Genomic DNA, 27,891 nt, shown 5'->3' on the forward strand with positions numbered 1-27,891 from the left:
AAAAGATCTTCTGCACTCTCAGTTAGTACTTGCAGCATGGCAAGATCAGAGAAACCCAGAGTAGTGTCTGCTCCAAAGGCCTTGCAAATGCACCACACACGGGAGCAAATAAGATTTGGAGAAACTAAGTGGCTCCCCAGTACTCTTATTTTTCAAGGTTAGTACTGGCACCCGAGTTAAAACAGAAATGTTTTACTGTTTAATAGGGCCAAATATTAGAAACAACAATTGCTGCAAAACTTACAAACTGGTAGCATGGACAGCTGTCCACTTTTCCTATTATCCAAATACGAATTGTGGATTAGAGATAACAACTGCTGAAGTGTGCTGTAAATATTTCAAAGTCTGAAATATCTTATATGCAGAGCATGTAAAACAACATTAAAATAAAACCACAAAGAGCAACCCCTCCCACCTACAGACACCACTAAAACCTCCTCTTCTTCAGATTATTTTTTACTTTTATAAGGAGCAGTTCCAGCAAGTCGCTGCAGTTGAAGCTCTAGGGAGCCTCCAGGAACCCACAGATTGCTTGCATGTGAAACATTTGCTTTCATGTGACACATGGCATCAACACTGCTACATAGGAACTCCACAGCAGCTGAAATCTGACCACTTGGGGCCATGGCTAAACTCTAGCATCCTGATGGCACAGATATGTCTCTGGAAATGCCTTAAGAAAGATGTGTGCATAGAGGAGGAAGAAGGGGCCGGAGGATTAATTTCAGCACAGTGTTACAATCAATGTTCTATTTATGCCATTGGTTATTCTCAAGGAGTAGGCAGCACGGTGTGGAAGACGTCTTCAGATTTTTTGGGACAAACACATCAAAGTGCTTTTTGCTAAGCTGTTTTTCAATCTACTCTTACTTTTCAAGCTTAGTACCCCCACTGAAGTTAGATCAAGTTTCAAACCTTCAATCCACACAGGAAGTTTTAGATTTATGTTCCACACTTGGACTTTGGAGTACTTCCACATTTAGACATTAGGAAGTTCCAAAATTACATTCTGCTATAACATGCTAATTACAGAGAGGTGCTGGAGGTTTGTGGGAGTTTTTTTAATTCTTTACAGATAAATTTAATTCTGGAACCAAGCCATGGCACAAGCAGTAATTTCAGCAACAAGTTCAAGGGCACAGAAAAGAAATAGCCAGAACCTATTACGGATACATAAACTGAGGTGGGAAAATCAGCAGCTTGCCAAATAGCTACTCTGCCTATGAGCCTTAAGTAGCAGGATTACAAAATATGAGTCACTGAAAGATTATCTTCCAGAAAGAAACATACAAACCAGAACCTCAGGTAGTTCAATATTAGTTTATTAAATCAGCAATTTTTATCACCGCTTTCTAAAAATGATTACAAAGCATATTAAAATATATTACAGTATCTGCAAAGAATTTACTGTGTAATAAAAGTGCAACAATAATGAACTTACAACTTTGTTTGCCTAATTGGACAAACTGAAGCACACTGCACAGATCAAGCCTTTCCTCAAAAATCAGAGTGCCTTTTAAGTGAAAACAGTGTTTAACAAAAATATTAGAAAACGTGAGCATGTGAAATAGAAAATGAAGTTCATGATCATTCCTCAGTGCTAAGTTACACATATCCATCAAACCATACACTTCAAACTCTGCTTGATATGCAACAATTTAAAGAGCCACTAAAATGAGTACACATTGTGAAGGGAAAAAAGTGATGGAAAGAAAAAGAGGGTGCATTTCAAGTGCTGGCAATAAACAACATTGAAAGCCAGGGACCACATACCTGCTGCTTTGAGACCAGGTTCCACACAAATCCACACCACACCTAATTAACAAAAGGGACCTCATCCTGATTTAAAAATTAATGTAAATTGATACTGTGTTGTGGAATAGTTGGAGAAAAGGTAAAAGCAGCAGTTTCTCTTTTAGTTTAAGAAAGTGGGCTACATCAGTGGGCACAGATTTCACAGGATGAATTACAGACAGCTTTGAATGATCTTGCAGAAAACGTTATTAAAATCCTAGGCATAAAATATCTAACCAACTCAACATCTTCACCTTTCTTCAGTAGACATTAGCAACAAACTGAACACGAGAGATTACCTCACACTGCTGTTAAAATAACTACTTAGAGCATACTATCCTGAGAGAAGGCAATCCTGCTGACTTCCCATGCTTCTAACACACGGATTCACTAACTCCACAGAACATTACCCAAACGCTTGTGTGTGGCTGGTTTAACTGAACAGGCTTGCAGATAGCCTGAGCAAGGGAAATGGGGGAGGCCCATGGACCTGTGAGAATGCAGTGAGAAGAAAACCCCTCCCCTGAGCAACAGCAAGCTACTCCATCAGTTTAGTTGTGCAAGAAACTGCTGTTTAAAGTTCCCATGAAATGTATTTTATTCCTATCATCTAAGTTCACTGTACCACACACCTAGATTTAAGTGGTACCTAGGTACTACATACCTAGAAATAGACTTATGTAGCTATGGATGCCAACCACGAAACACTCCTATTTCTCCAGACAGCCAGAGAAAATCCACCTCTACTCCTATATATGCTTCATGCATTCATCTTCCAAATTCTACAGGAACACAAAGCAAAATACTACAACCCCATCTAGGCAAAATTTTTTAACTTATCAAAAGGATGTATTTCAATTTGTCTGCCCTAAGATTGAGCTAGCATATTGTCACAGAGATCAAGGAAAAGGCTGTGTTCTCCATTTTACGACCAACAAAACTAGAAAAATAGAATAAAACCACTGAAACTACCCTGCTCTTCTCACTGAAGGAGGATATTTCAACTGGCATGGGATCACATGGCTCCAATATATCTGGAGCATCACCCCTGGAAGCTGCATGTGGTGGGAACTCAAGCAGGAGTCCCCTGCTGCAGCTCTGTGCTGCTGCAAAGCAAGGTAAGGCAGAGTGGGAAAATCAGCAGCTTCCCAGATCCTCTCAGTTTTGCCTACACTCCAAGACTCACAATACACAAGCTTGCATTCTTTCTCCTGGTGGGTGTCCTGATTAAACTAGTCACTAGTACTGAATTGGTCAGTAGTGTATGAAGTGGTAATGACTGCAGACACTACCCACAAACAAACACACCTTACTACTTCTGCAGCCTTTTTCTTTTTCAACACCAGCAATGTCTATAGACTACTTTTTTTTTCAATCAAAAATAAATTACATAGAAAATAGTTACTCTGCAGATGTACAGTCACACAGGTAGACTCAGCGTCAAGTTTCACAGCTCTACTGAAGTGCACAGAGATGCACTAAGGTTAATTTGGCTCCTAATTTAGGTCTAACAGAAATAAAGTCAGTATGCTTGAATGATAGGAAAAACACCTAAGAATTAAAAAAAAAAACCAAACAACAAAACACCCCAAAAAAATCAAGTCCTCAGAACAATTCAGCTATGCCAGGACATCCTTGATACAGGCCCAGAAACCTCGCGAGGTAAAGGTGGCATTCTGCCATTACTTAAAATAGCATCATTGTTTTCCCCTGCAAGTGCCCTGACACAGTTAATGGAAATTGCACCTCAGAATATAACAGATACAGAAAGATGAGAGGTCCAGAAAGATGTGAAGTATTAAACCCGACAACCTACAAATACATGATTTGAAAAAAGAAGCTGAGGCTTTTCTTAGATCACCCACAAAACTGAACATGGAAGTGTGACTAAAACCTTAACTGGGAGACAATATCCAAACTATTTCCTCCTCACCCCAACTACAAGGATGTTAAAGCACTTTTTGGCTTGCTCTGTCTCAGAAGGCATTGGTGCTGCCACTTATTGAGACTTCACAAGAAAGTGCTCAAAACTACAGTACCTTTGATGTGTAGGATCTTTCCTATTACAAATGGAATACAAATCAATTCCTGCTCATACACATATACCAGAACTGGCTGCCAAATTTGATTTTAGGAAAGAACTGGCCCTCCCTGAAAGACTCAAGTTCACAGGGCCAAAGACTTGCCTTCTTTTAAGGTACTGATAAAAATCAGTTGTAAGCAGACAGTATGTTCAACTTTGATTGTGTGTTGTTGGAAAATAAATGTATTAAACATCCATTCCTTTCATGGATTGTTTTCAATAAGGAAGTAATATTTGGAGGGATGAGTTACACTTATTACAGTCAATGTAACAGTTTCTGTTAGCCTCCCCATCCTTCAAATCTGCTGCCATGAGAATTGAAACTCTTTTTGTGGTTGTCAGCTACGTGTTGGCAAAAGAGTTTAAAATTTCCCTTAAATATATTATATATTAAAAAATACACAGACATAACTGTATAATTAGCTGTAAATAGAAATTAAATACCAATGAAAATATTCCGAGACAATTTGATATGCTTTGAGAAGGCTGAATTTGAGCAATACATCTTTTCTGAACAGAAAGTGAGGCTTAATTTCAATGCAAACATGGTTTTTTCAGCTTAAGAAACCATTCTGCTGTCACTTTGAACCATTCAGAAATTCATAGTCTGCACAGAAGCTAAGCTTAAACTGCAAAAAAAACTCTAAATACAAGGAACAAAGGAGATCTCTGTTCTTCTATTGATAATACTGACTATATAGTGCTGTGTAAAACTGAAGAAGCTGGTCTTCAGACAAGACACAATGACAGATCGAAAAAAAATTACTTTTTTTGCAGTTCTAGATAGAATCTGAAGTTTTAAAACAGGTTTGCTCACATTTTGAGCACTTACAAGACTCTTCTCATTATTATTCTATCTTTTTCTAATTCCAATTACACAATAAAAAGAAAGAAAAGGATTTCCTTTTATATCAGCCTTTTCTTAGACTATAGAGATACTTACATTCACTTAATGGCTTAAGTACATTTTTAGCATCTAAATATTCTTTGCATATGCAGGTGAATTTAACATTTTGAGCTTCAGTGTGCTATTTAGGATAGTTTGGATACAGGGTTGATAAGTATTTAGGTTTGGTGAAGGTCAGCAAATTTTATGCATGATCTTTTCTGCTTTATGGTTGTGAAGGCAGCAAGACATGGACACAGGACTACAAAAACATTTTCACCTTATGACAGAGCTATTATAAGGCACTTGTGATAAGCATGTCTGAGTGAGGGTCAGCAGGGACAGCAACACGAATGTTTCCCTGCTGCCATGCTTATAACTGCAGTAGCTTGTGTGAAATGTGCTGTGAGGTTTAAGGATCTAAGCTTAACTTCAAATTTTGGTATTTTCAACGCATTTCCTGTTGGAATTTCAAAATCCTCGCTCTTTTCCTTGTATTGTTCATTCTGCTGTCTGGAAAGGTTTCCTGTGAGATGGTGGCACCAAGTGGGAAGGTAGTGTGCCAGGCAGTTCATATCCATCCAGTTTAATCTTGATGAGATGTTTTGCTAATGCAAACTCTTCATCATCCAACATCCCATCGCCATCACAGTCCGCAAGTTTCCAGATCTTCCCCAAGACGCTATTGGGTAGTTTAGAAGTCACCATCTCCTTCTTTGCACTAATCCCGGATATTTTGCCATTGATTGGTGACAGAGTGTAGAAAATCTCATCGTAGGCAGGTTTATCTTTGGCAACAACCCACTCCTCTTCATCAGCTCCTTCCTTAGCACCTTCCCCATATCCATGGCCAAAAGGTCCGGCCATGGTGCCATCGAACGCTCCACCGTGTACCATCTCTGTGGGCATGTTGCTCTCTTCCTGTCTGATTAGGTTCATCAGGGAGGCAATTTTGTTGGCCAGCATGTTATCCACAGTTTCAATTAGCTTTGGTTTCAAAGAATGAAACTTAGTGAAATCACAATTCTCCAACTGCTCCTGTGAATGATACAGTGACAGTAGTTAAAAACCATTCCAATGCATTGAAAAGTTTAAAGAATGGGCTTAAAATTAAAATAGTCAAGTGATAATTCAATTAAAATAAGTATTTTTTGAAGCTGGTTCTATAGCTGAAACTCCTCTTGATGGTGAAACAAAACACATGTACCAATATATTTCATCATACACACTAAGACAACTTTGCAACAGTGTATGAGTTTATTTATTAAATTTCATTTACAATACAAATTTCAAAGTGCAGTGGATAAAACCACCTCCCACCTTCCGTAAAATGATGTTAAATTGCTTTAACAAATCCCATCTATCCCCTCAAGAAGCTGCTCCTATACATATCAAAATGATCATGACATGAACCCAAGAAACCTGGAACACAGGGTAAAAACAGTCAAACAGCAACTCTGTTCAGGTGACATTTATACACAATCACCTGATTGACAGCACATGATCAGAATAAATGTATGTAGTGGAATAAATACCAGGAAACAAAGATCAATTTGCTATTGGTTTTGGCACAACTTTGTTTTCACACAATTTTGCTTTCTCACAGTTTTGCTCCTCATTGCAGAAGTGACTGTGATATTTGTATCACAGTATCCTGTAATATTTGCTGCCATCTGCTGCTGAGGCTTAACTGACATGTACTGTAAGTCTGAAAGAGTTTCATTCAAATTTTGTTTCAATATTCAGATCTCTCATTCTCTCACTCTGCATCACAAGCAAAAGCAGCAAGGGAAGAAAGAGTCAACTTTTGCCACAGGATCCCCTTTCAAAGCCTAACTCACGAAATGCCTCCACCAATCCTGCCTGTGAAAACTTAGCTAAAATGCATCTTATGTTTCATCAGTGATTTGCTATCTCATGCCAGTAGCTGATTCCTAGGTTAAATACTTTAGTTTATGAAAGAAATGTGTGCCTTTGTATAGATAATCAGCCAATCATCACTCCTGATGATAGCTGTGCAAGTGTACCACGTGTGCTGTCAGAATGACACGTCTGGAAAACATCCTCCATCACACTCATGACTAGTCCATGGTCAGAGCAAACTGCAGGCCCCGGATCTCTTGTTCTTCAGCTTTCAAGCTGAATTATCCTCTAATTCAAATGCCATTTAATAAGCCTATGATCTGAGATGCAAAAAAATGCCAATTGATGCTTGAAATCACTACTAACATGACACTAGCTGTTTTTCCCTGGGATATTTTCCAACTCATCTCGAATCAGAGAACAGAAATAAATAGGCAAGAAAGTGACAGAAAATTGCGTGAAAGACTGCAGAAAACCCAAAAGAGGAAGAGACAAAAGGTATTTAAAAATAAGTTGTGAGCGTAAACCTAGAACTTCTCTCTCTCTCCTTCGTAGACAAGAAAAAAGCCAAAGACTGTTTTCAGAAGCAAGAGGTTTTAAGCTGGACTTTTCAAGTAACACATTGCCTTTATTAGTCACTGGGAAACAGTACCAGTAAGAACAGGAACAGAGTAGAGTGAAAATGAGCTAATGACTAATGATATCTTCACCTACACAAATATTTGATACTATCACAAAAATGATAAATATAACCACATTTAGGATTCAAAAGAAGCCCCTTAAGCTGTGAGTATTCACTGCCATTTTATTTGCACAAAGTCTTTGTTACTTCTGGCCAGGAGAGACCAAGTACTGACTAAAAGGAGAGTAGGTCAGATTTTTTTATTCCTTATTTTCATAGTCTTTATGTAGTCCTGTATCAGTGAATGCACACTAAGCAAGTTACCATTCTTTTTTTGGTCTGTAGCATTTCCAAGTCACTCTAATGTCATATCAGTCAAATGACTGTCATTTCAACTGCTCTACACCCTCAGCTGTGACACGGAGATACTCTGTTCTACCTTTTCAATTTTGCCAATCCTGCTACAAAGTTAAGAGTTATTTCAGTGGAATGGTAATCTACCATCTTACCTGCATTTTCTTGACTTCAGGGAAGTCCCCTGCTGAAATATGGTATTCCCTTTGCAGCTGAATGTAGATCTCAGGCAACTTGTTGATCAGTTCCTTCTTCTTATTCTCTTTCCCAAATACAGAGGGCATCTCTTTTTTCAGATAGCTGATGATATAAGCATGAACCTAAAAATAAGCAAAACCAAAATCAAAACTACTGTTTACCAACACTTAGCAGTAGGTTTCCTCACCTAGGTGATAAAAAGAAACAGAAATATGTTTCCCTAAGGAAAGATGTTATCAACTACTGTTTCTGGAACTTCATGTTTACATGAACAGTTAGCTGCCTGTTAGTTATTATTAGCTTTTGCTGCTTTCAGCATTCCTTTGAGGGGCAGAGAGAAAGGAAACACATTTCAAGGAAATACAGATGCACACTTGCTCTTTTAAGAAGCTTGGTACAGCACTCTACGAGTACCAACAGCAAGAGAAAAGGCAAGACCACAAACCCCACGTCCTGACACAGAGCTCCAGCCACACTGGTCCATCTGTATGATCTGTAGCTCATTTGCCACAGCAGCCAGCCATTGTGGGTATCAATGGGATAACTCCTCCAGCAATCCAAGTATGCTAAGTGGCAGAGCTATCTATTTGGAGTGATGTTGCATTCCTACCTATTTACTGACAGAAAAGTGAGTACCTATAGTCTGTATTTATGCAGCCGCCTATGCAGATGACAGAGCAGCCAGTTCCAACAGGAGCAGCATGCCATGGCTGCCTTGTGAAGCCCTAGGGAGAGAAGCAGAGCCTTTCCAGCTTACAAGGAAAGACACTAATCTAGGATGTCTTTAAACACATTGATTCTTGCATTGCCATCAAAATATCCATCCTGCCCACCTTCCTTATGCCTCTATTCTGAACCATTCATCTCTTCTCCCACCACGTTTCCCCACTAAAAGGATCTGCTTGGCCACAGAACAAGTGACCAGCTACAGAACAGAAACAGTGATTGCAATTCCTAACTGAGGTGAGCTCACCTATCCAGCTCATTGTGTGGACATCGATACTCATTTTGCACACAAGAGGGAAGGCAGCAGGGCAAAGCCTTCTTTTAGAAGTAATGCTGCCCTAAGCTCTGACCGCTGCAGGACCACAGCAGCCAAATGGCCCCACTACAGGATGTCTTTACATCTGGTCCTTGCTCATTTTAAAAGAATGTAGCTGTCCACAAATCAGAAGTAAGTTATAATTTTCACACACACAGAAAAAAAAAAAAAGTGTTAAAAATTATGTATGTCTATCAAACTGTTGAGCAATAAACAGGTGAAATTTTGGAGACTGGGGGAAGACAAATTACCATTAAAAAGCATCAGTAAAACAAGTGATTGCTTCAGTGTTGTGTAAGTGTAATACTTAATACCTACCAAACCATGACAGAATGTGTGTATTGTAACATTTCACACAAACCTTACACAATCTGCACATGGCAATTGCCCATTCATTTCCTTACTTGTTTAGGAAGAAACAGAAAAAAAAATTTGCTTTTAAAAGAAAAATTATGTAGCCAGTTTTTATTTGCACATCTTAAGTTCACAAATTTCTCACAACACTTCCTTATATCCAAAAAAAGCGTATGCATTTTAATGGCAAATAAATGTACATTTCTATAGAGGAGAAAAAAACTTCAGCATAAAGAAGCATAAAACCATGAAATTTTCTAAGAGCACAGATGTAAGTATTTCTCCAGAACTACAGAATGTATTCAGTAAGGGTATTTTTAAGAGAGTTTACAAATAATTGTGAGCAATTTTATGCATCTTATGTCTAAAAGAATATTTCTATCAAACTCAGAAAAATATGCTTATAATTCATAAGCACCAACAGTTTCACATGTGTATTCTAAGTGGCCTAAGGTCTGCCAGTATGCACATGTGTTTCTTGTAGATAAGAACAGTCCCCATCTCCAAAACGGGATAGTGAGTCACAGGACTTAGGGAAGAAAAAAAAAAAAGTCTAATGCCTAAATCTGACAGCCTGTTAAGAGTTTGCTTTTGTTTCAATTTACTGTAAATGCTTTAGAAAACATTAAGAAGAGGGTAGCACAGAAATAAGGTAAAAGAAACCCCACACTCAACACTGTAAAAAGCTACTTTTGACTGTCAATACTTTGAGAGCAGTTTGAAAGGCAGAAAAATGCCACTGGATTACACTGCTGCTTTCCTGCACATAAACAGTTTATTCCCCTTCCGGGACTGTCTAACATATCCCTAAGACCACTGTGTACTGTGTTTACCTTTATAAATTTTTATTTTACATTTCATAGAAATATCTAAAAATTACTCAACTGACCCTCCTTAAATGCCAAAATGATTATAACAAATGAAAACAAAATGCTGCCAACATTTACAAAACAGACTGGATCTGAGGTTGGTCTGGGATCAGAGCAACTTTTAACACAACATCATTGTGATTTTAAATGGAATTTTCAAAGCAGCAACTTCTACAGGGTGCCCTAAAGCTTAGGCTGCAGAACACCCCCAAACCAACAGCCCTCCCTCATTCCCCCCTCCAACCCCCAAAAATAACCCCATCAAAAACTCCTGAAAGTCTATCATCCTATTCAGAAATTTAAATAAGCCAACACAGGAAGTGGTACACATCCCCAAACAACTATTCATATACTGACGGATTTTCAAGTCCTCTTCATTTCTGATTAGCAGTTCACATTAAAATATATTTCAAGGAAAATGCATTTGGTTTGATAACTGCACAGGAAATTAGAGATCCTGTCTTCTACCAATAGCTTTCTTCTCAAGTGACTATCTTTTCCTTGAAAAAGTGACAATTCAATCCCAGATTAAAAACTGTGCTAAAAAGACATATTTTATAGCAAGAGAAAAATTGGCAAGGTTGAGAAAGGACACACTGGGAGCAGCAGAGAAGGCTCATTCAATTCTGTTTTCTTCTCTTCTTACCTTTGCAAGTCTTGCCCTTTTAATGAGATCATTGAGTTTCCTCACAGCAGCCTTCTGTGGGAGACTCTGGATGTCCTTGAAAAGATCCTGTGCCTCGGCTTCAAAGAGTCTCCGGTTGTCTGTGTTTCGGAGAGGATGGGCCCAGAAGGAGCCAATGTAGACCCGCAGCACCTCTGGCGTGTCGATCACCTTCCCCAGGGACCACATGAGAGCACCATAGACCCTCATCAGCTGCTGGGTGTCCACTTGGTCAGCCTTGTTAAGCACCACTCGGATCTTGTCATCCTGGCCCCGGAATGACTTAATGGCCTCTGAAAACTCATCAGATATATCCAGCTTGTGGGCATCAAAAAGCAGGATGATTCGGTCAACCCTCTCAGCAAACCACTGGAGGACTTGGCAGAAGTCGTAGCCTGAAGGAAGAACACGTTGTTACACTCTTACCATTCAGAAAAGTGAGTTTTGGAGAATGTAGGGCTGGGGATAGAGAACAAGAGGGTAACAGCTTCTGCCTGGGGGCAAAAAGGAGATTTATTAGTCAAGAGGACAGTATATTTGGGCAGTGAGGTCATGACAACTGTATCCTGCATTTCCTTGGACCAGTCTCACTATTAACGCCTTCTGTTTTTATCACTGCCCTTTTTTCTGTCCCACACCCACATTTGCCTCTTTCCAGGAGTCTGGTTCCAGCACAGCACCAAAGCTAAATAGGGCTGTGGGGGTCTAATCACAATCTCTCTTCATCACTGCAATATTGGTCACTTTATTAGCACTGCTTATCTGAATTAGGAAGGAAAATGATCTCTCCTTACCTTGCAACACTTGCTGTTATTTTCGCCACAGCACACTAAAAAGTACAATTTACAAGTAATGTGAGTACATTGCTGATGGCTTTGAGGACATGACAGGTTACAGAACACAAGCAGCGACCTTCCTCATCACCTGAAACAAGCTTTATCACATTCTAAAGGAAAGCCTATTCATAGCACCTGTCTAAATGCTTTTACAGGTTCAGCTGGTACCTAATCCACACAACAAACAGTATTCAGGAACTCCTTACTCAGAAGTGACACATCTAATCCGCAGAGTCACCACTGGCGATGAGGCTCTGGGTTCGGCATGGATGTGACTCATCTAGTATGAGTAAGGAACAGCTAAGTATGCACTGGGAGCCTTTTGCTTTTTAAAAAAAAAACAAAATCCATTTTCCTCTGAACTCTTTCCCCATACTCTTTGAAACACTTGCCCTCACACCACTCAGTCATGAACGAAACACCCCCTCCCTTCCTAAAGGGGCTCCTCCCTACATCCTGCCAGACACTCATTTTTCCAAATCCTGCAGCCCATGCAGACATTTCTGTCTGCAGGGGCGTGAACATCACCAGTGATGCTGCAGAAGCAGCACAGGGACGGGCACTGTCTGCCCAGGGGACAATGCTGGCAGACATCTGCACATTCTCCTCCAGCCACTTACACTGTCCCTGAACTGACAGGCAGGAAGCTTCTGGCACACCCTCCTGGCGACAACAGGAGCGGGAAAGGTGTGTCTTGAGACATCTTTAAATGTTGCCCTCTGTGTATATTTTTGACCCTTCAAGAAATCAGCTCCTTCATCCTGGATGCTTTCCAGAGTTAAAAATAGAGCATGCTGGGAAATAGTGTATGTCCTCAAATTTTATTTAGTCCCTTTGCTGTTTACCTGCATGTTAAAATGAAAGCTACTATTTGAGTCCTCTCTTGGACTCAGAAGGCTTCAATTTACTCCTAGCGATACCTGTCAAATATTAATATTGTACAGATGTTACATTCGTTTGTAGGTAAATAGTTAAGCAGTAGCTAGTGAGATGGGAAAAAAACACCAACAGCAGAGACATGGTCTTACACTGATGCCTTGTAATGTTAGTCTTCCATCAAACATTTTAAATAAGAAAAGCTGTAGCTTACCAATGTTAGACAGAAGGTAAACTTCTAGAAAGCAGAACCCTCTCTGACAGACACATTCAGGGGCAGCAGAAAACACCTTGTACAATCCTGCTTACATTTACACACAAAAATTTAGAAAGTCATCAAAGCAACTCAAACTTCAAAATGTGCTAAATTAGACCTATAGCATACATATGTCTAAGTCAGACTGACTCCTTCAAGAAGCCGGTCAGACTAACCTTGCTATTTGCAGCATCACAGGACAAGTCAAGTCTGTGGCCCACAAAACCACCTATATGCAAACTGCATAAGCAGCCCAAAAGCCATTTACAGGAAATGTATCTGACTATGCAGAATTTCAGCCAAGGTTGAGTGTAGGAATTTCTGATCATGATAGCATGGAGTATGTGCATGCAATAAATTCATAGGCACTTGTAAATAACTCCTTGTATGGTGATGCCTAAGTGTACGAAACCTTTATTTAACCTGCCCTCAAAGCCTGGGACTCTGAGAGAACAGTGCTCTAAAGCCAACTCCCAAAACCTCATATTTGGTACAATGACACTTTAAACATGATTAAAACTGACAGCATACAGGAGAATGACACTTTGATAAGAGAACTATGACAAGGGACACATTCAAGACAATCTTTATCACATGTAAAAAAATTAATCAAATTAAAGCCTGTGAAACAGGTAAGAGTTTGAGGTAATCACCGAACTATGTCAAATTAGGTGGAAGTCTATCATATCAAAGGGCAGGCCAGCTAGGCTGTAACAATTGATAAGGCACATACCATCCTGACAAGGAGTTTCTGAACAACAAGGGAACAAGAGCCATGTTTTGTTAAATCCCAGGAGCAATTCTAGATGGTAGTGAAGAGTCATGGTTCTTCAGTCAAAACAGGACTACTAGTGAAACATAACCTGGAGAGAAACACAACTCTGTCCTGCACTCGGAAGTCTGAGACTTCCACAGCATTACCTAATGGTCTTGAATTTGGTTACACAATTGTTCACTTTTTCAGTGGTATATTAATGTAATACTCTAGTTTTCTGCTCATTTCTATGTTCCCTTCATACTATTATGAAAGTAGCAACAGATGCTGCCATATATAATTTTCTCTTGATTTAACAAGCAAAGAAGGGGTCAGTTTTCTCTTGAGGAGGAAAAATGGAGCTGGAATCCGCAATGGAAAAGCAGACCATTACTGATTTTATCAGACTGTGTAAACTGCAATCTAAATATTCTGTGGACATTTTATCAGAAGATTTTTTTCAGGACTAAAGATCATTAGTCGTACTCTCAAGCTTTTGTCCAAAATATGAGTGCCAACATGCAGTATTTGTTTTATTTCTGGTTTCACAACATTCAAGTCTTTGCTTGCAGAGATGTAGAGCTCTCATGCTGTTCATCTCTACTATTTCACCAACACATCACATAAAGGAATGCCATGACTATGAGTAATAAAGAGGACAAAACATCACTGAATAAAGAATCCAGAAGCATCTGGGTGACCAGTTTATTAGGTAAGCATAATTTAGATTATAGTCCTAAGAAGTTAGTCCCTTATTTTATCAATTTATTATAAAGACAAGACTACTGTTGCATAGCTGCCATATATTGCGCTTGTACCATGATTTCCTCAAAAAATTCCAGGTGTGGTATGGTAAAGAATTGATTATTTCCTCTGACAGAGACATGAAGCACAAGTTTCCATTTCTTAAGCAAAGGCCTGCAAACAGAGGGCAGCATAAGCCACACCCTGCATCACTACCATTTACAACTCCACAGAAAAGCAACAGGCACTTAAATGCAGCTGAAGAATGCAAGGAAGAAAGTTGTTTACATTACGCTGCTCTGTTTAAATACTTTCTCAAGACAGGCTAATGTTTAAAACAGCTTGATAAACAGTGCTCAGTTCTCTGCAGAATTTTCATATTATTAAAAATATTCTCATTTGCTCTTTCTCCGTCTACCATTTGACTTCCTCTTTTGACTGTATTATATCATGGCATGACTGAGCAACCTTAAGAAGCTGCTCTAGCAGGTGTGCCCACAAAAACCCACCTTATTCATAGCTCCACCCCTGAATTTTTCAGACATAACCAATCTACAGCTATTATGAAACATTTCTTCATTCATGAACTTCAACAGTATGTATGAGTCATTAATACTTCATGGAAAGCAATTAAAATTATCAATTTTTAATATTAAATTAATTAATTAAAATTATTTCTAGGGAGTGATAAAGCACTAATTAGTCAACAGACCATGCAACTGTAGCCATTTGCAGCCATAGCAGCAGGATGACAGAAATACCAACCCCCACCAGCTTTCAAGAGAAAAAATTCCAAAGCTGCATCCAGCCTTAAAATATGGGCTTGCAATACAAAAGTACATACAGTACCACTAAAACAGGCTTCCCAGAGATTAGGATGCTGATTTGTCCAGTAGAGCAGAAAACATTCAGTGAGCTTGGTGCCTATAAAGCTCTGCAACTCACCTCTGCTGATGCGCTGCTTCTCTCCAGAGAGAATGCCAGGGCTGTCAATGATACTGATGCTCTTCAGGACCTCGTTGGGTAGCTGAGAACACATGAACCTGCAGGAAAGCAGGGAAAAAACCCATTAACAATACCTCTAGCTCACATACAGATTGTTGCTTGAGAGCTCCCCATTACATATCTGATTTTAGAAAGACTCAAGTGAGACTCAAAACAGTTTCTGAATTCTGGCAAACCGCTATGTTTCGCAGGCATACGTGTTTAACAAAAATTATGAAGAGAGCTTTTCAAAAAAACCCCACAGGGAAACATTGTAAAACCATACATCTAAGTGCTGATAAGACTTCAAATTTTGCAAGCGCTGACAACTTGGGCTGAAAATGCAACATCAAAAAGATTGCATCAAACACATTTTGCTAGGACCAAAATTAGTACACACAAGAGAAAATTCTTCATGTACTCCAGCTTATGCCCAGACTCAAAGGCCAAAAAGGGGAGGAAGCAGAAAGCCATACTGACAATATGTTTAAGGTCCAGTTCCTGCCACATCTCCCTCTTGCCTGATTTAGCAGTGTTCGAGTGATCTCTACTCCCTAACTCACCACTCACCTCAGCTGGAGCACCAGTGAAAAACACCAGTATTCCTCCCACAAACCCAGCCAAAACTGTCACACTGCCAGAAGCAGGAGTTCAAATTACACACAGTATACTCTAAACAATAACCTCCTGCCTCTGCAACGAGAGGCAAATTCAATGGTGGTATTACAGAAGAATAAATAATTGACAAGGACTCAGAGCTGCGCAGAACACTTGGTGCGTTACTCGCAAGCTACAATGATGCTTCTGTGACAGTTAATGACTGAAGAACTTCACTGCCCTTCATCATAACCTGCCTTTAAGAGATTTGCCTAAGAGTTTAATCTTCTTATCAGGGAGCAGTTGAAGATACAAATGAGCACACAGAGTAACCCAGCCTCCTCCTGCAGGGCTGCCCCACACAGGGTTAAGCTGCAGCCTCAGGCTCCAAGATGGGGCTGCCATATGTCAACCTATGGCTTCACAAAGCACAATGCCTCAAAAAACAGGGTATCACAGACAGGAAACTGTAGCTGTGCTGAGGTTAAACAAGACCTTTAAGGCCTTGGATGATCTGAGTTAGGAAGAGTTCAACCAGTCAAGTATCAGATACAAAATGTAAACTATATCAAAGTCTAGATGATATTTTATATAACGCAAATTATTCAAAGGAAATTGAGAAGAAAAGAAGTCCTAACACCTCACTTCACCTTGTTCTGCAAGAGACCTTGTAGCAATGAACCTTCAACAAAAGCACACAGTGCGCCTTCTTGGATAAAACAGAAATGGCAGCATCACCTGCACCTCACCCTGAAACCCAAAAGGGCAAAAGGAAAGAGCAGCCATCCAAGCCTGAAAGAACCGGAGGGTATGTAAACATAAATTACATTATTTGAACTTGCCAAAACCTAAAGGCAGTGCTGTGTCAAAGCAAACATGTGGAAGCATAATGGATGTGCATAAGTGACAAAGAAAACACATTTAATCATGTGAACCATTACAAAAATACATACATTACTACAGCATAAAGTAGCTTTCATATATATTTGAAGACTGACTTTCCATGTAGATTTTTTCTTATCACTCTCATCCAACCTTAGAAAGCCCAGTGTTTGTTCAGTATCACCAAGATGTTTCCAGACCTATCTTATGGGAAGAAAGGCACTGTTATGCCAGCTGAACAATACAGCAGTGTCTTGACTCAGGCACCACCCAAACTGGGACAGCTGGAAAAGACCATGCGATAAAATAGAGAATTACAGGCCTCAGAAATGCAGACACGGCCTTCTTTGCAGCAGTCACTAGTGGCAATGGGAGGAGATAAGTAAACATATGGGTAAACACATAGGAAATAGAAGCATGAGCTCAGAATTAACTGCTTGTTAGCTTTTAGAATATGTCCATAAGATAAAGATGAAAGATGGTGTAAAAATCTTGCCTCAAACTAATATTTTAGACAACTGTAATGATAGTGGATATTGAATATCTCTTTTCAACATCGAGACTTATTTCTTAACATACCACTTCATACAGGTCAAGTAAGTGCTACATCACAAAAAACAGAACTACATGCTATCCACCTGAATGAGAGATTCTTTAAAAAAGTGTTACAGAACCAGTTGTATGAATGACTGTAATTTCTTATGACATATTAAAATAGACTAGGACCATGCATTTCTTCTCAGCAGCACTAATTTATTTACAAGGTTTTCTGCATGTAAATTACTGTATAATGCAGTATTCTTCCCTCACCAGCATCCAAGGACACACTAGGTCCTGTCCCCCTTCGGTTTCCTCCCCAACTTTTCTTAAAAGTATACAGGATAAGTAAGAGTTTAATAGAGGAACACCTCCCATAATCAGTGGGATACAGGGGGCAATTAGAAGGGATCATGGAAAAAGACAAAAACAAGGTAACATAATAAATTAATGCAGCTAATTACTAAGTACAAGCCTTGATTGTGATACCGTGTTCTTGTTTGCTTCATTTTTTCCATTACCTCAGTCCCTGCTTCCTGTCGTTTGGATTGTTAGACTTGGATAAAAAAGATACTCAACTTCATAGTCTAAGTGTTCATAGCCTTAAGTTCCTCCATAAAACAAAACTTAAGGATTGGGAAACTATTCAAAAAATAAAATGGGACACAGTGTGGAAGGAAGTAGAGAGAAATCTATTGAGGCAGGTATGAAAAATATTGGATAAAAAGAACTGTCAGCATGGCAAATAAGAGAAGGCAAAGTAAAATGTGTACTATGATTACAGGTAACTGGGAGGAACTCAAAGATACCGAAGCCTAAGACAATTTTATCTAAGTCATAAAGAGAAAGGAGTTGCTAAGTGTTGAAAAATGCTAGGGAAAGATAAGCACCCAGATCTCTGCTGAATAGCTAACGAGTAAGAGTGACTGTTGGGGAAGATAAGGGTGCCCACAGCACTTCAATACAACAATATCACAGTCACCAAAAGAACTGGAGTAATTTGGTCAGTTACTTTGAAAGTACATCTTTTTAGCTAGCCAATAATCTTGCTTGCATAACAGTTGGAACCTGACACAACTAGTTAGATGATTTAGGCAAAAAATTGCATCGCCACTCATCCAAACAAACACATACCATTATTAAATGTTCTGTGCAAATAATAAATATTATGCAAAATACAATTTATATAATTTTTATTATAAGCATATTAATTTTTTGTAGAGAGAGCACAATGGTGAGGAAAGGGAGAAACAGAATAGTGATGTGGAAGACAGAATTTAACCAATCATCTCTAAATTGTTATTTAAAATGGGACTTGACTACAGTCTCCCACAGCACATATTCTTATCTCTGCAAAGCGATAGCCAAGCCAACTGTAAGCAGCTATAAACTTTCTTCTTTGAATAAGCACAGCAACAGATAAAATTGTACATGATGAACTTTTAACACGCATGCCAATATTTATCAGCCAAACAGGAAATTGTATTGTTAAAAAGAACCAATTTAGATTAATTGGCTTGCAAAGTGAAGCCTCCATGTCAAGCTACCATCAAATACAGGAAGAAAACAAGGTGATTGCTCAGACAATAAGAATACAGTTATTAGTAACCAACTTCCAACTGAAAATATTCAGCATGCTACTTAAGTTTACTATCAAAATGTTCACAGTCCCTGAACAACTCTTCCCTTTTTACAAATACACAGCAAAAACTAACACTATCTCCCTGATCTATGGAACTAGCTGAACACCCCGGCAGTTTAATATTAAACACTTAACAGCTTGATCTTTTATTTTATCCATTGGACACATTCAAATTTTTTCCTTCTTGTATCTCTTTTTATATATCCTAGCAATTCATAATTTCAAATAGCTATACCAAGAGCTATTTCCAGTGAAATCAGTGGAAAGGAACAAGATCAGTGGAAAGGAACAAGATAGCACCAAAGGGAAAATAATTGTTTCTCTTTTTTTTTTTTGAATGGTAGTTTTAAAAAATAGTACTAACCTATCAGTTTTATTGAGTAGAATTTTTGCATAAACTTATCCTGAGTTCCATCTGGAGTCACAAACAAGTCACCCAGTGGATCATTTCTACAGTTTTCTGTGAACTGGTTTTAACAGCTATTTATTATTCAGATGACTGAATATCTCTGTCATAATGCCACCCTACCTAGTACTGCCTTTTTTCATTTAATTCACCTGAACTGTCACCATTCCTGCTTGTACTTCTATATTTATTCCATGTTGTTCAAAACAGAACGTGCCAAAATTTAAATGTAATCATCAGAAGACAGAAAGCAAGATGATCTCACCTGTTCAGGAAAGCATTTCCAAAGCGGCCGAGTTTCCGAAATGGCTTCTTAGGATCAACAACCAGGGCATTTCCAGGAACATTTCCTTCTGTTTCTCCATACATTACAGCAATAAAGGAATCTGTGGTAGGCTCTGGACCAATCCTCATGCCTGGAAAGTCTTGCTCAAGCAGGTACCTGGAGGTAAATAACACATAAATGTATTTATACACAATTGCTATATTTGTACTTAAATATTCCAAAAGAATGAATGATTGGGATCCAAGGCAAAAGCAAATTTGATTGAAAATTCCCAAGGATATGCACATTCTATAAGATTAAGATGATATTTTTCCTTTATTTCATTATTTCTGTTAACTGGGGAAGGAGGAAAAGAACTGACTTAGTTTTCCACAACATCTAGGTAAAAGGATAAAGTAAATCCCTTTACAAATATTGTGGAAAGCACTCCCTAAACTGCAGGGATTTAAGTGGATGCTTCCTACCAAAGATCTGAGTGCTGTAGCTTACACTACAACACATGGCTGCTTTTCTGAGTGTTTCCAAGCCTAAACCAGTGCTGCTGGTACAAAAAGGGAATGGTTTGCAGCTGCAAATGAGCAGATTCAGTTCGACAGATCCAACCCTTTAATCAACTTGGTGTGATCTCATGAACTTTAACTCATCCTGTCAGAGGCAGAGAGAACCACTATGAGACAATAAAATTTTATCTCTTTGGGAGAGAGGAAATTTTTTCTTTCTTTTGACCTGCACATCAAAAATTAATTGTTAACTAAGTCAGATCTGCAGAAATTTAGGCCTACACTAAAGTACTTCCAAAAGGCACCAAGTCAGGCAGCGCTCTACCACCAGAAACCATCCTGCACTTCCCTTTGAGTAGTGCACTGACAGGAGATACGGCAGAAACTCAGAGGGCCTTGACTTTCCAGACAACAAGGTCTGAAATTAATTTAGTGTGTATTTAAGTATTAAAACTTAATGGAACCAGGGCATTTATTTACATAAAATGCCTGTCTGCATCCCTTCATGGATGGCACGTGCAAAGAAGTAAAAGCAGCACCAAGTCCTTTGAGCAAACCTCCCTCTAGCACACACTCTATGACAGCTGCCATCCTTCACAGAGACACAGACAGCTCTGCTTAACTTTACAGCAAGAGTGTTATTGTCCACAGGCACAACAGCACCATCTTGGCGCTCCAGACTAAAATGAAACGTTTTCAATGTCATCCTGCAGTTCCTATAAAAAACCCAAAACACCACCATTTTAATCAAGTATATTTTAACTATTTACATAATCAAAACTGGATTTACATGAGAATTTTTCTTAAGTCACAGGTGGTGGTCCTGCACGCAGCGACAGCACTAGCTACACTTTAGTGCATCTATATTAATGCTGCTCTTTTAATAAAGGTTTATTCTGGACTTAATCCAACAGTGCTATGTCTACTCTGCTATAGCTTCCTAAATCAATACTGATTTGAGAGCACTTACTGTTTGCTTTTGCTGCAAAAAACATTTTACATAGTATCTATACATGCTGATCAATCTCTGTTTTCAAATAAAGTACCCAAGCATTCACAAACTTTATAGATCAGTGCACAGAAGCTGAATTTAAGAAACTAAATATACGTTACATATTTCAAAGACTGTTTTCCACGAGCCTTAGCAAATTGGCTCCAATTCACTCAGCCTACGATCAGGGAGCATGGAACAGTTATTTACATGAGATTTCCTGTAGCTTTCTGCTTCCAAAAAAAGAAATTAAAAAAATACCAATACTAAAACTTGTGAGGAAGGAGGAACATAAGAGGAGGAACATAGGAACAATCATGCCAGAACATGACAATCTATTTTATCTCTAGAATAAGCTGTACCTAATGCACAGTAACAGGGAAATAAAACTGACCCCTCTCCAAAAGCAAATGAAACAACACTCAAACCTCTCTGCCCACACAGGTTTGTAAAATGCAGCAGATCCCTCACTGTACAAATTAAATCATTAAATTATCTGAATTAAATGAAGACAAAACTCCTTTAATTGCTCACCAGTTGAAGCCCTCATGGAAATCCAGGGTTTTCAAGTGTTCTGGCAAACAGCTGAACACATGAAATGCCCAAGTGTGTTCCCAGCTCTTTACAGAACATCATTGCACACCAGAGTTCTCTAAAACAGGGTGCCAAGGCTAACTCACAAGAGCCACTAAAAATTTCCAGCTTGGCATTATCCATGGCTTTGATTTTGAAAGATCAATTATACTTTCGTCTTCTAAAAATAAGTTTTTAACTTGCCACAATAAAATGTTCTATTTCAAACACTGCTTTTCCTCATTTCCCTTCTTTTAAAAGACAAAGAGTCTCTAAGAGAGAGCTCTGTAAATAAGCTCCTCTATAGATACAAATTGTCATTCCCGGGCTTCTACTGACAGAGGCAGCAACTCATAAGGCGACAGACAACATATACCAGAAGATGCTCCAAGAGCAGCAGTAAAGAACATATATTGAATTAAATGCACAGGAGTGAAGTCCCACATCCCAGGTCAAGGAAAACTACATGGTGGGATCTAAACGCAGCAGCAGACACCTCCAGGGTAACAGGATAATTGCCATCTATCCTAAGCTCATAAATTATGGCATGATTGTGGAAATTCAGTGGTGACAGACTTTTAGGTGTCGAAAAAGGTAATTTCATGGCCTGTTCATGAATCTGTAGCAGCTTTAAAGAGTTCATGATTTCCAACATCTCTTTCTGCTGCTCTGAACTTGATAATGCAAATTCCGATTAGCACTTTATTGAAATGACTAAACCAGAATAAAGTGCTACTGAACTGCATTGATACTCTCAAGTTAATGTCATAAAGGCAGCTTTTAAAAAACAGACTTTTATAGTGATAACAATCCAGGAAGGCAAGACCTCCTTCCAAATACCAAGCCCCACCCAACAGTCACAATGCCTGGTACAACTATTAACAGACGCAGAAATCACTTTGCATCACAGGTATTTTCCATTAAGATAGGCTCACAATTGCACATCAAGAATTAGTACAGACTAAAATAAGCCTCCTCTTGAGCACTGGCTGTGCTCAAGTGTGATGGGTTTGGCTGGGACAATAACTACTATGTGGCTGTGTTCTGGATATGTGCTGAAAAGTGTTGACAATACAGGGATATCTTCATTACTGCTGAGCAGCACTCACACTCAAGGCCTTAAGAATCAAGGCCTTTTCTGCTTCTCACCCCATCCCGTGAACAAAGGGTTAAGAGGGGACACAGCTGGGACAGCTGATCCAAGGGATGTCCTGTAGCATATGGCATTGTGCTTACCATATAAAGCTAGGGGAAGAAGGAGACACTTGGAATGATAGCATTTTCTCTTCCCAAGTCACTGCTATGTATGATAGAGCCCTGCTTTCCTGGGAATACCTGAATATCTGCCTGCCCATGAAATGTAGTGAATGAATTCCTTGCTTTGCCTTGCCTGTGATTCTTTTACTGTACCTACTGAACTGTCTTTATCTCAAGCCATGAGTTTTCTCAGTTTTACCATCCTGATTCTCCCCCCATCCCACTGTGCAGGGTGTGAGTGGCTGTGTGGTGCTCGGCCGAGGCTGGAGCTGTGGGGTGGGCAAAGCCACAACACAATCTATCACTCTTCTCAGTGAGAAAGAACAGTTTTACCCACCCACACAAAAGCTAAGAGCAGTCTTCTGTACATTGAAAAGCTGTCAATGTTTCTGTACCAAATGCTTCATTAGCACAGGAAAATACCTGGATTTTCAGCATCTGCAACTACATGCTCTTCTCAGGAATTTTCAGCAAAGAAGTTCAAAAAGGTTCACAGGAAGAATGCTTAAAAATAGCCAATGCCCCAAAGACAGTCTAGATCAAACAACAGACATCCTGTTGATTCTTCTCTGTTTTTACCTGGGCTATAACCTTTCAGCTTTGCCAATAAACATTCATCTAGGTTCCTCTGCAAGATGGATAGCCAGACTAGGGGGAACTAGCTTCCAATGTTCCCAGAGATAGAAAAGATTACTCACAGTTGCAGATACCAATTATCATCTGAAGTCTAAATGTATTAGCTAGGCCACACTAATGCTTAAAAGCAAGTGAGCTGGACAGAGCAGCACTGAACAGGGATACCCTGTGATGCACTGGGAGATAAACTTATGGCTCCTTTATAGGGCTGCTCACCTCCATACTACATACTGCACCAAGTATTCAGGGTTTTTATTAACACAGCAAAACTAGATGTTTACTTTAGTGTAAGAATTCTGCTCTAAATAATCCAAAGCTTTCATGTAGAGATAGTGAAAAAGTTACAGCCTTCACCCAAAGAAATTAAAAGGGACCTTCCTCCCACTTCACCCCCAAATAAATAGATGCAGCTGCACAAGTGATCACACACCACTTGCAGACTCCAGACATTATGCATACAAAAGTGTGCTTTCACAAAAGTCAGCTCTGGCTGAGTTAAATAGCAGGAAGTTTACAATTTTTAACCTCTGAGTAATACCTGTGAGCAAAGTAAAAGCGCAGCTTGGCAATCTGAGGAATTTACTTCTGGTTTGTCTCATGTTGATAAGTTCTTTAAAAAAAATCAGTCTCCTACACTTCTAAAACAGAATGAAAGAAGCTACCTATTTGCATTGACTACCTCCTATCTCTTTTTCATACAGTACAATTCTCCTCTCCTGACCCCACTTTTTTTTCTAAAAGAGGCACAAGAAATTGAGACAACTACAGAAACTGCAAGGCCGAGCAGCTCACATGTAAGATAACAATTGGCTCTCACCATACTCCCACTTCATTAAACACAACTGGACAAGCATTAAGATTTGGATGTATTTGTCTGAATTGTCAGCACTGTCAAATAAGTGAATAAAACTATCACCACACTACACCTTAGACAGCAAAACTGACTGGTTTCACTGCATTGTTCCGAGTGCCAAAGCGGATAAACAGCACTGAGTGAAAAAACACAAGAGCTGTTAGAAACCTGGAAGTGTTTGTTTCCATATCTTAATCCCTAGGGACATTCAGTCACTGGTACATCAGTGTTTTCCATAAAGACTTAGTGGAAGGAACTGGGTGGATGTGGATGTGTCAGAGGTATGAAAATGTGAAGTTCTCACGATAACGTCGCAATCAAAGTAAACACTTAAGTAGACCTAATATGCCCTCCTGACTCTGAAGTCAAGAAATGTGAACAAAAGGCAGTTTCTAATTATTTATTTAAAATTTAAAATAATGTTTTCTTATTAAAAGGTCTGGAGGAATAAGTCCCCTACAGTGTTATTTCATCCTAAGAAAAAAAATCTAGAACAAATACAGGATTATAATAATCTTGAGAGGGTATGACATTTTTCCATGGGAGATTCAGGCTACCAGAGGATAAATTTATTTCTGGATGACCTGGACACTATAATATTTTTCCACATCATCTTCTAAGTCTTGCACACAGCATACAAGAACTTCTCTTTTTTTGCCCTTCTTTTTCTCCTCAGAATTGGATTTTGAGTAGCAGTCACTGTGACACTATTGTCTAAGTTGCTGCCCATATTCAGTGAGCATTTTTTAATGCTGATTTAGCCAACTATTATCTATGCTATAGAAAACACTGAGGTAAGCAATGCTGATCACAGTGAGAGCCTTTAGAAGCAATAGAAGATATTCTGCTACAGATTTGGCCTCTGTAGTCAATGCCTGTCTTCTCCAATACCTTGTACAAGATTAAACTGCTCTGCAAGCTTCCTAAAATGGGCACAGCAGAAAGGGGTAAGAGGATAAAAAGAAGGGCACATCGCAGTAGAAGCCACATCTTGCATCAAGTCAAGTATTTTAACAAAACACATGAGAAACCATTTTTGAAAACTTCGTCTCTGTCAAAATTGTCTAGGCATCTTCATCTGGCACCGACAAATGCTTAAAAAAGCTGGTAAGAGCTGTAATAAAGTATAGGTCCTTTCTCATTCAGACTGTATATTAGTATCAATCAACCTTTTTGCTCAGCATTTTATTGTTAAAGTGATAAGTTACTCACAAAGCAACAGTAGCAAAAATACACCTAAGGCACTGCAAGGAACACTAATGTTTCTAAGCACAGTACTGACTTGTACTTCAGTCAAATATGGGCAGCTATAAAGGACAGAAAAGCTGAATGTCCCTAAATCCAGAACCTGTGTTCTGAACCAAGGCAGACTCTTACAGGAGGGGAGACCCAGAGTTTTCTATGAATTGCAAATAACAGAACAATGCTGCTGACAGCACAAGTTCTGGTACGGACATATCTCTGACCACTCTGCCTCCCTCTATATTACCTGTGCTCTCCCCATCCCTTGTCTATAAGCCAAGTAACAACACTTATCAGGAAATATATACAGACTAACAAGGCGACTGTAATTTTAAAGAAGAAAATGAATTAACGTACCTAGAGAAACGTTGGCAAAATCCAGATCAAAACCCTCTCCCCCCACTCATCACCTTGTGACTGTCTGTGGAGATTGTGAAACTAAATTTCTTTTAATTACAGACATATTTTTATTTTAAAAATATTCCTCTAAGCAACACCTCTTTATGTATTTGTGGGAGTTCAGTAATAATCAGTAAAGAAACCATGTTTGACTTCAAGCTTTCAATTAACTAGCTGTAAAATCTGAAAAGACACACACATGATTAGTTCTGCAAACATCTGAAAAGCTCTCAGGTGATTAAAGGTAAACATCAATCTTCAGGGGAGAGGGAGGTAGGTATTTTGCACTGCAAAAAGAAAACAGTGTTATGGAAAGGCTGCCTGTAATCCTTGGAATTGAAAGATAAATATTTGTAAATTTTACAGAAAGACTACAATGAAATTCAGATAGAAGCAGGTCAAAATGTGAACCAAGTGACCCCTCAGTGTCTCTTGCAGAGTTGGGCAAATCATTAGACTGATTTGTAAGGGGCATGTGAGAGGGACAAACTTATGCAAAATATTTACAGATTGATAGCATTGTGCTTACCCAAGATATGCTTCAGCTTCCTAAAAATGAGTTACCAGAAACTTAGAAATAAGGAATATAGGAAAGACAGAAAATACTACAACAGGAACAACAATGTTAAGGTGCCTTAGTAGTGATACTGCTTCTTCAATGTAATTGATCAAAATGAACACACATGGAAGGGAAGATTTTCCAGATACCACGTGGTTTTTTGCCCAAAACTCTTGTCACCTTACTCCTCTATGATGACATCTGATCTGTGCATTAAGCCACTTTCGGGAAAGAAAGGGGAGGAGGTAAGGTGAAGTGATCCCCCATGGCCGATGCAGTCATACCGTTTAAACACGAAGCCCTTGGTTTTCCTTTGAAACAATTTGGGGATTACAAGAACTAAGAGGAAGTAGACAACGGGGTTACACTTTCTCAGCAGAACATGAAATGGAGATAATATTCTTGACCGGGAAGCAAGCGGCGAGCTACAGAGCGTGTGCCAGGGCGGGGAGCGGCACACCCTCGGCACAGCTCCGAGGCTCTCTCAAGCCCCGCTCGCCGGCAGGGTCGCGGCTCCAGCCCCGCCGCCTGTCAGGGGCGCGGCGCTGCCCGGCCCGGCTCGCACCCGCGGGGCAGCGCTGCCCGCACAGGGCGTGGGAGGGATTTACCGCAGGCAGCACCGTGCCGGGCCGGAGCCGAGCCAGGATGACCGAGCGGGCGGCGGGGGCGCCGGCCGGGCAGGGCCGCGCACGCCGGGGGTCACCTACCGGATGAAGGTGGTCTTGCCGGTGCTGTACTGCCCCACCAGCAGCACCATGGGCTTGTTCTCGAAGTCGGCCTCCTCCAGGGCGGGCGAGTGGAATTCATGGAAGCGGTAGTGCTCCTCCAGCGGCAGCAGCTTGCGGAGGTAGAGGTCGCGCAGCCCTCCGGTCACCGTCTGCACCACGTCGGCGCCGCCGCCGCGCTCCCGCCCGCCGCCCTGCTTCCCCAGCCAGCTGAACATCCCGCCGCTGCTGCTGCCGCCGCCGCTGGTGCCGCCGCTGCCGCCGCGCCTCCCGCGCACGCAGCCGCCGCCGCGGACCCGCCCGGCCCCGGCGAGAGGCGGTGCCGGCAGCGCTGCCGCGCTCCACTCAGCGGCCGGGCCGGGCGGGGCCCCGCGCCCTGCGGCACACGCCCTGGCAGCCGGGCGCGTTTGGGGCTCTTCGGAAAGGGGAGGTCGTCTGGGGTTTTTATCGAATCCGATGATTTTTCTTTTTTTGTTTTTTTCTCTTTTTTTTGGCCACAAGTCCGTCTCTGGAGGTTTAATTGTGCCTGCTGCTCTTCTGCGCTAAAATCTCAGCCCCTGGCGATTAAATCCCGAAGCACTTTGACAGCTCCGATCTGAACGTAGAATGGCCCAAATGCTTTTCGTG

General features: G+C 40.1%; 1 protein-coding gene across 1 annotated transcript; it reads right to left on the reverse strand.

Annotated features, from left to right (window-relative positions):
- Positions 1–1,301: 1,301 nt before the first annotated feature.
- On the reverse strand, positions 1,302–27,507 carry EHD4 (EH domain containing 4). The gene is made up of 6 exons (XM_058807909.1): positions 27,247–27,507; positions 19,509–19,685; positions 15,141–15,238; positions 10,712–11,124; positions 7,758–7,922; positions 1,302–5,801 (listed from the first exon to the last, which is right to left on the reverse strand). Exons 1-6 carry the CDS (start codon positions 27,480–27,482, stop codon positions 5,265–5,267), a joined length of 1,626 nt encoding a protein of 541 aa, XP_058663892.1. The 5' UTR covers positions 27,483–27,507; the 3' UTR covers positions 1,302–5,264.
- Positions 27,508–27,891: the final 384 nt, after the last annotated feature.

The sequence above is a fragment of the Ammospiza caudacuta genome, chromosome 6 (genome assembly GCF_027887145.1).
Source record: "Ammospiza caudacuta isolate bAmmCau1 chromosome 6, bAmmCau1.pri, whole genome shotgun sequence".
NCBI lineage: Eukaryota > Metazoa > Chordata > Aves > Passeriformes > Passerellidae > Ammospiza > Ammospiza caudacuta.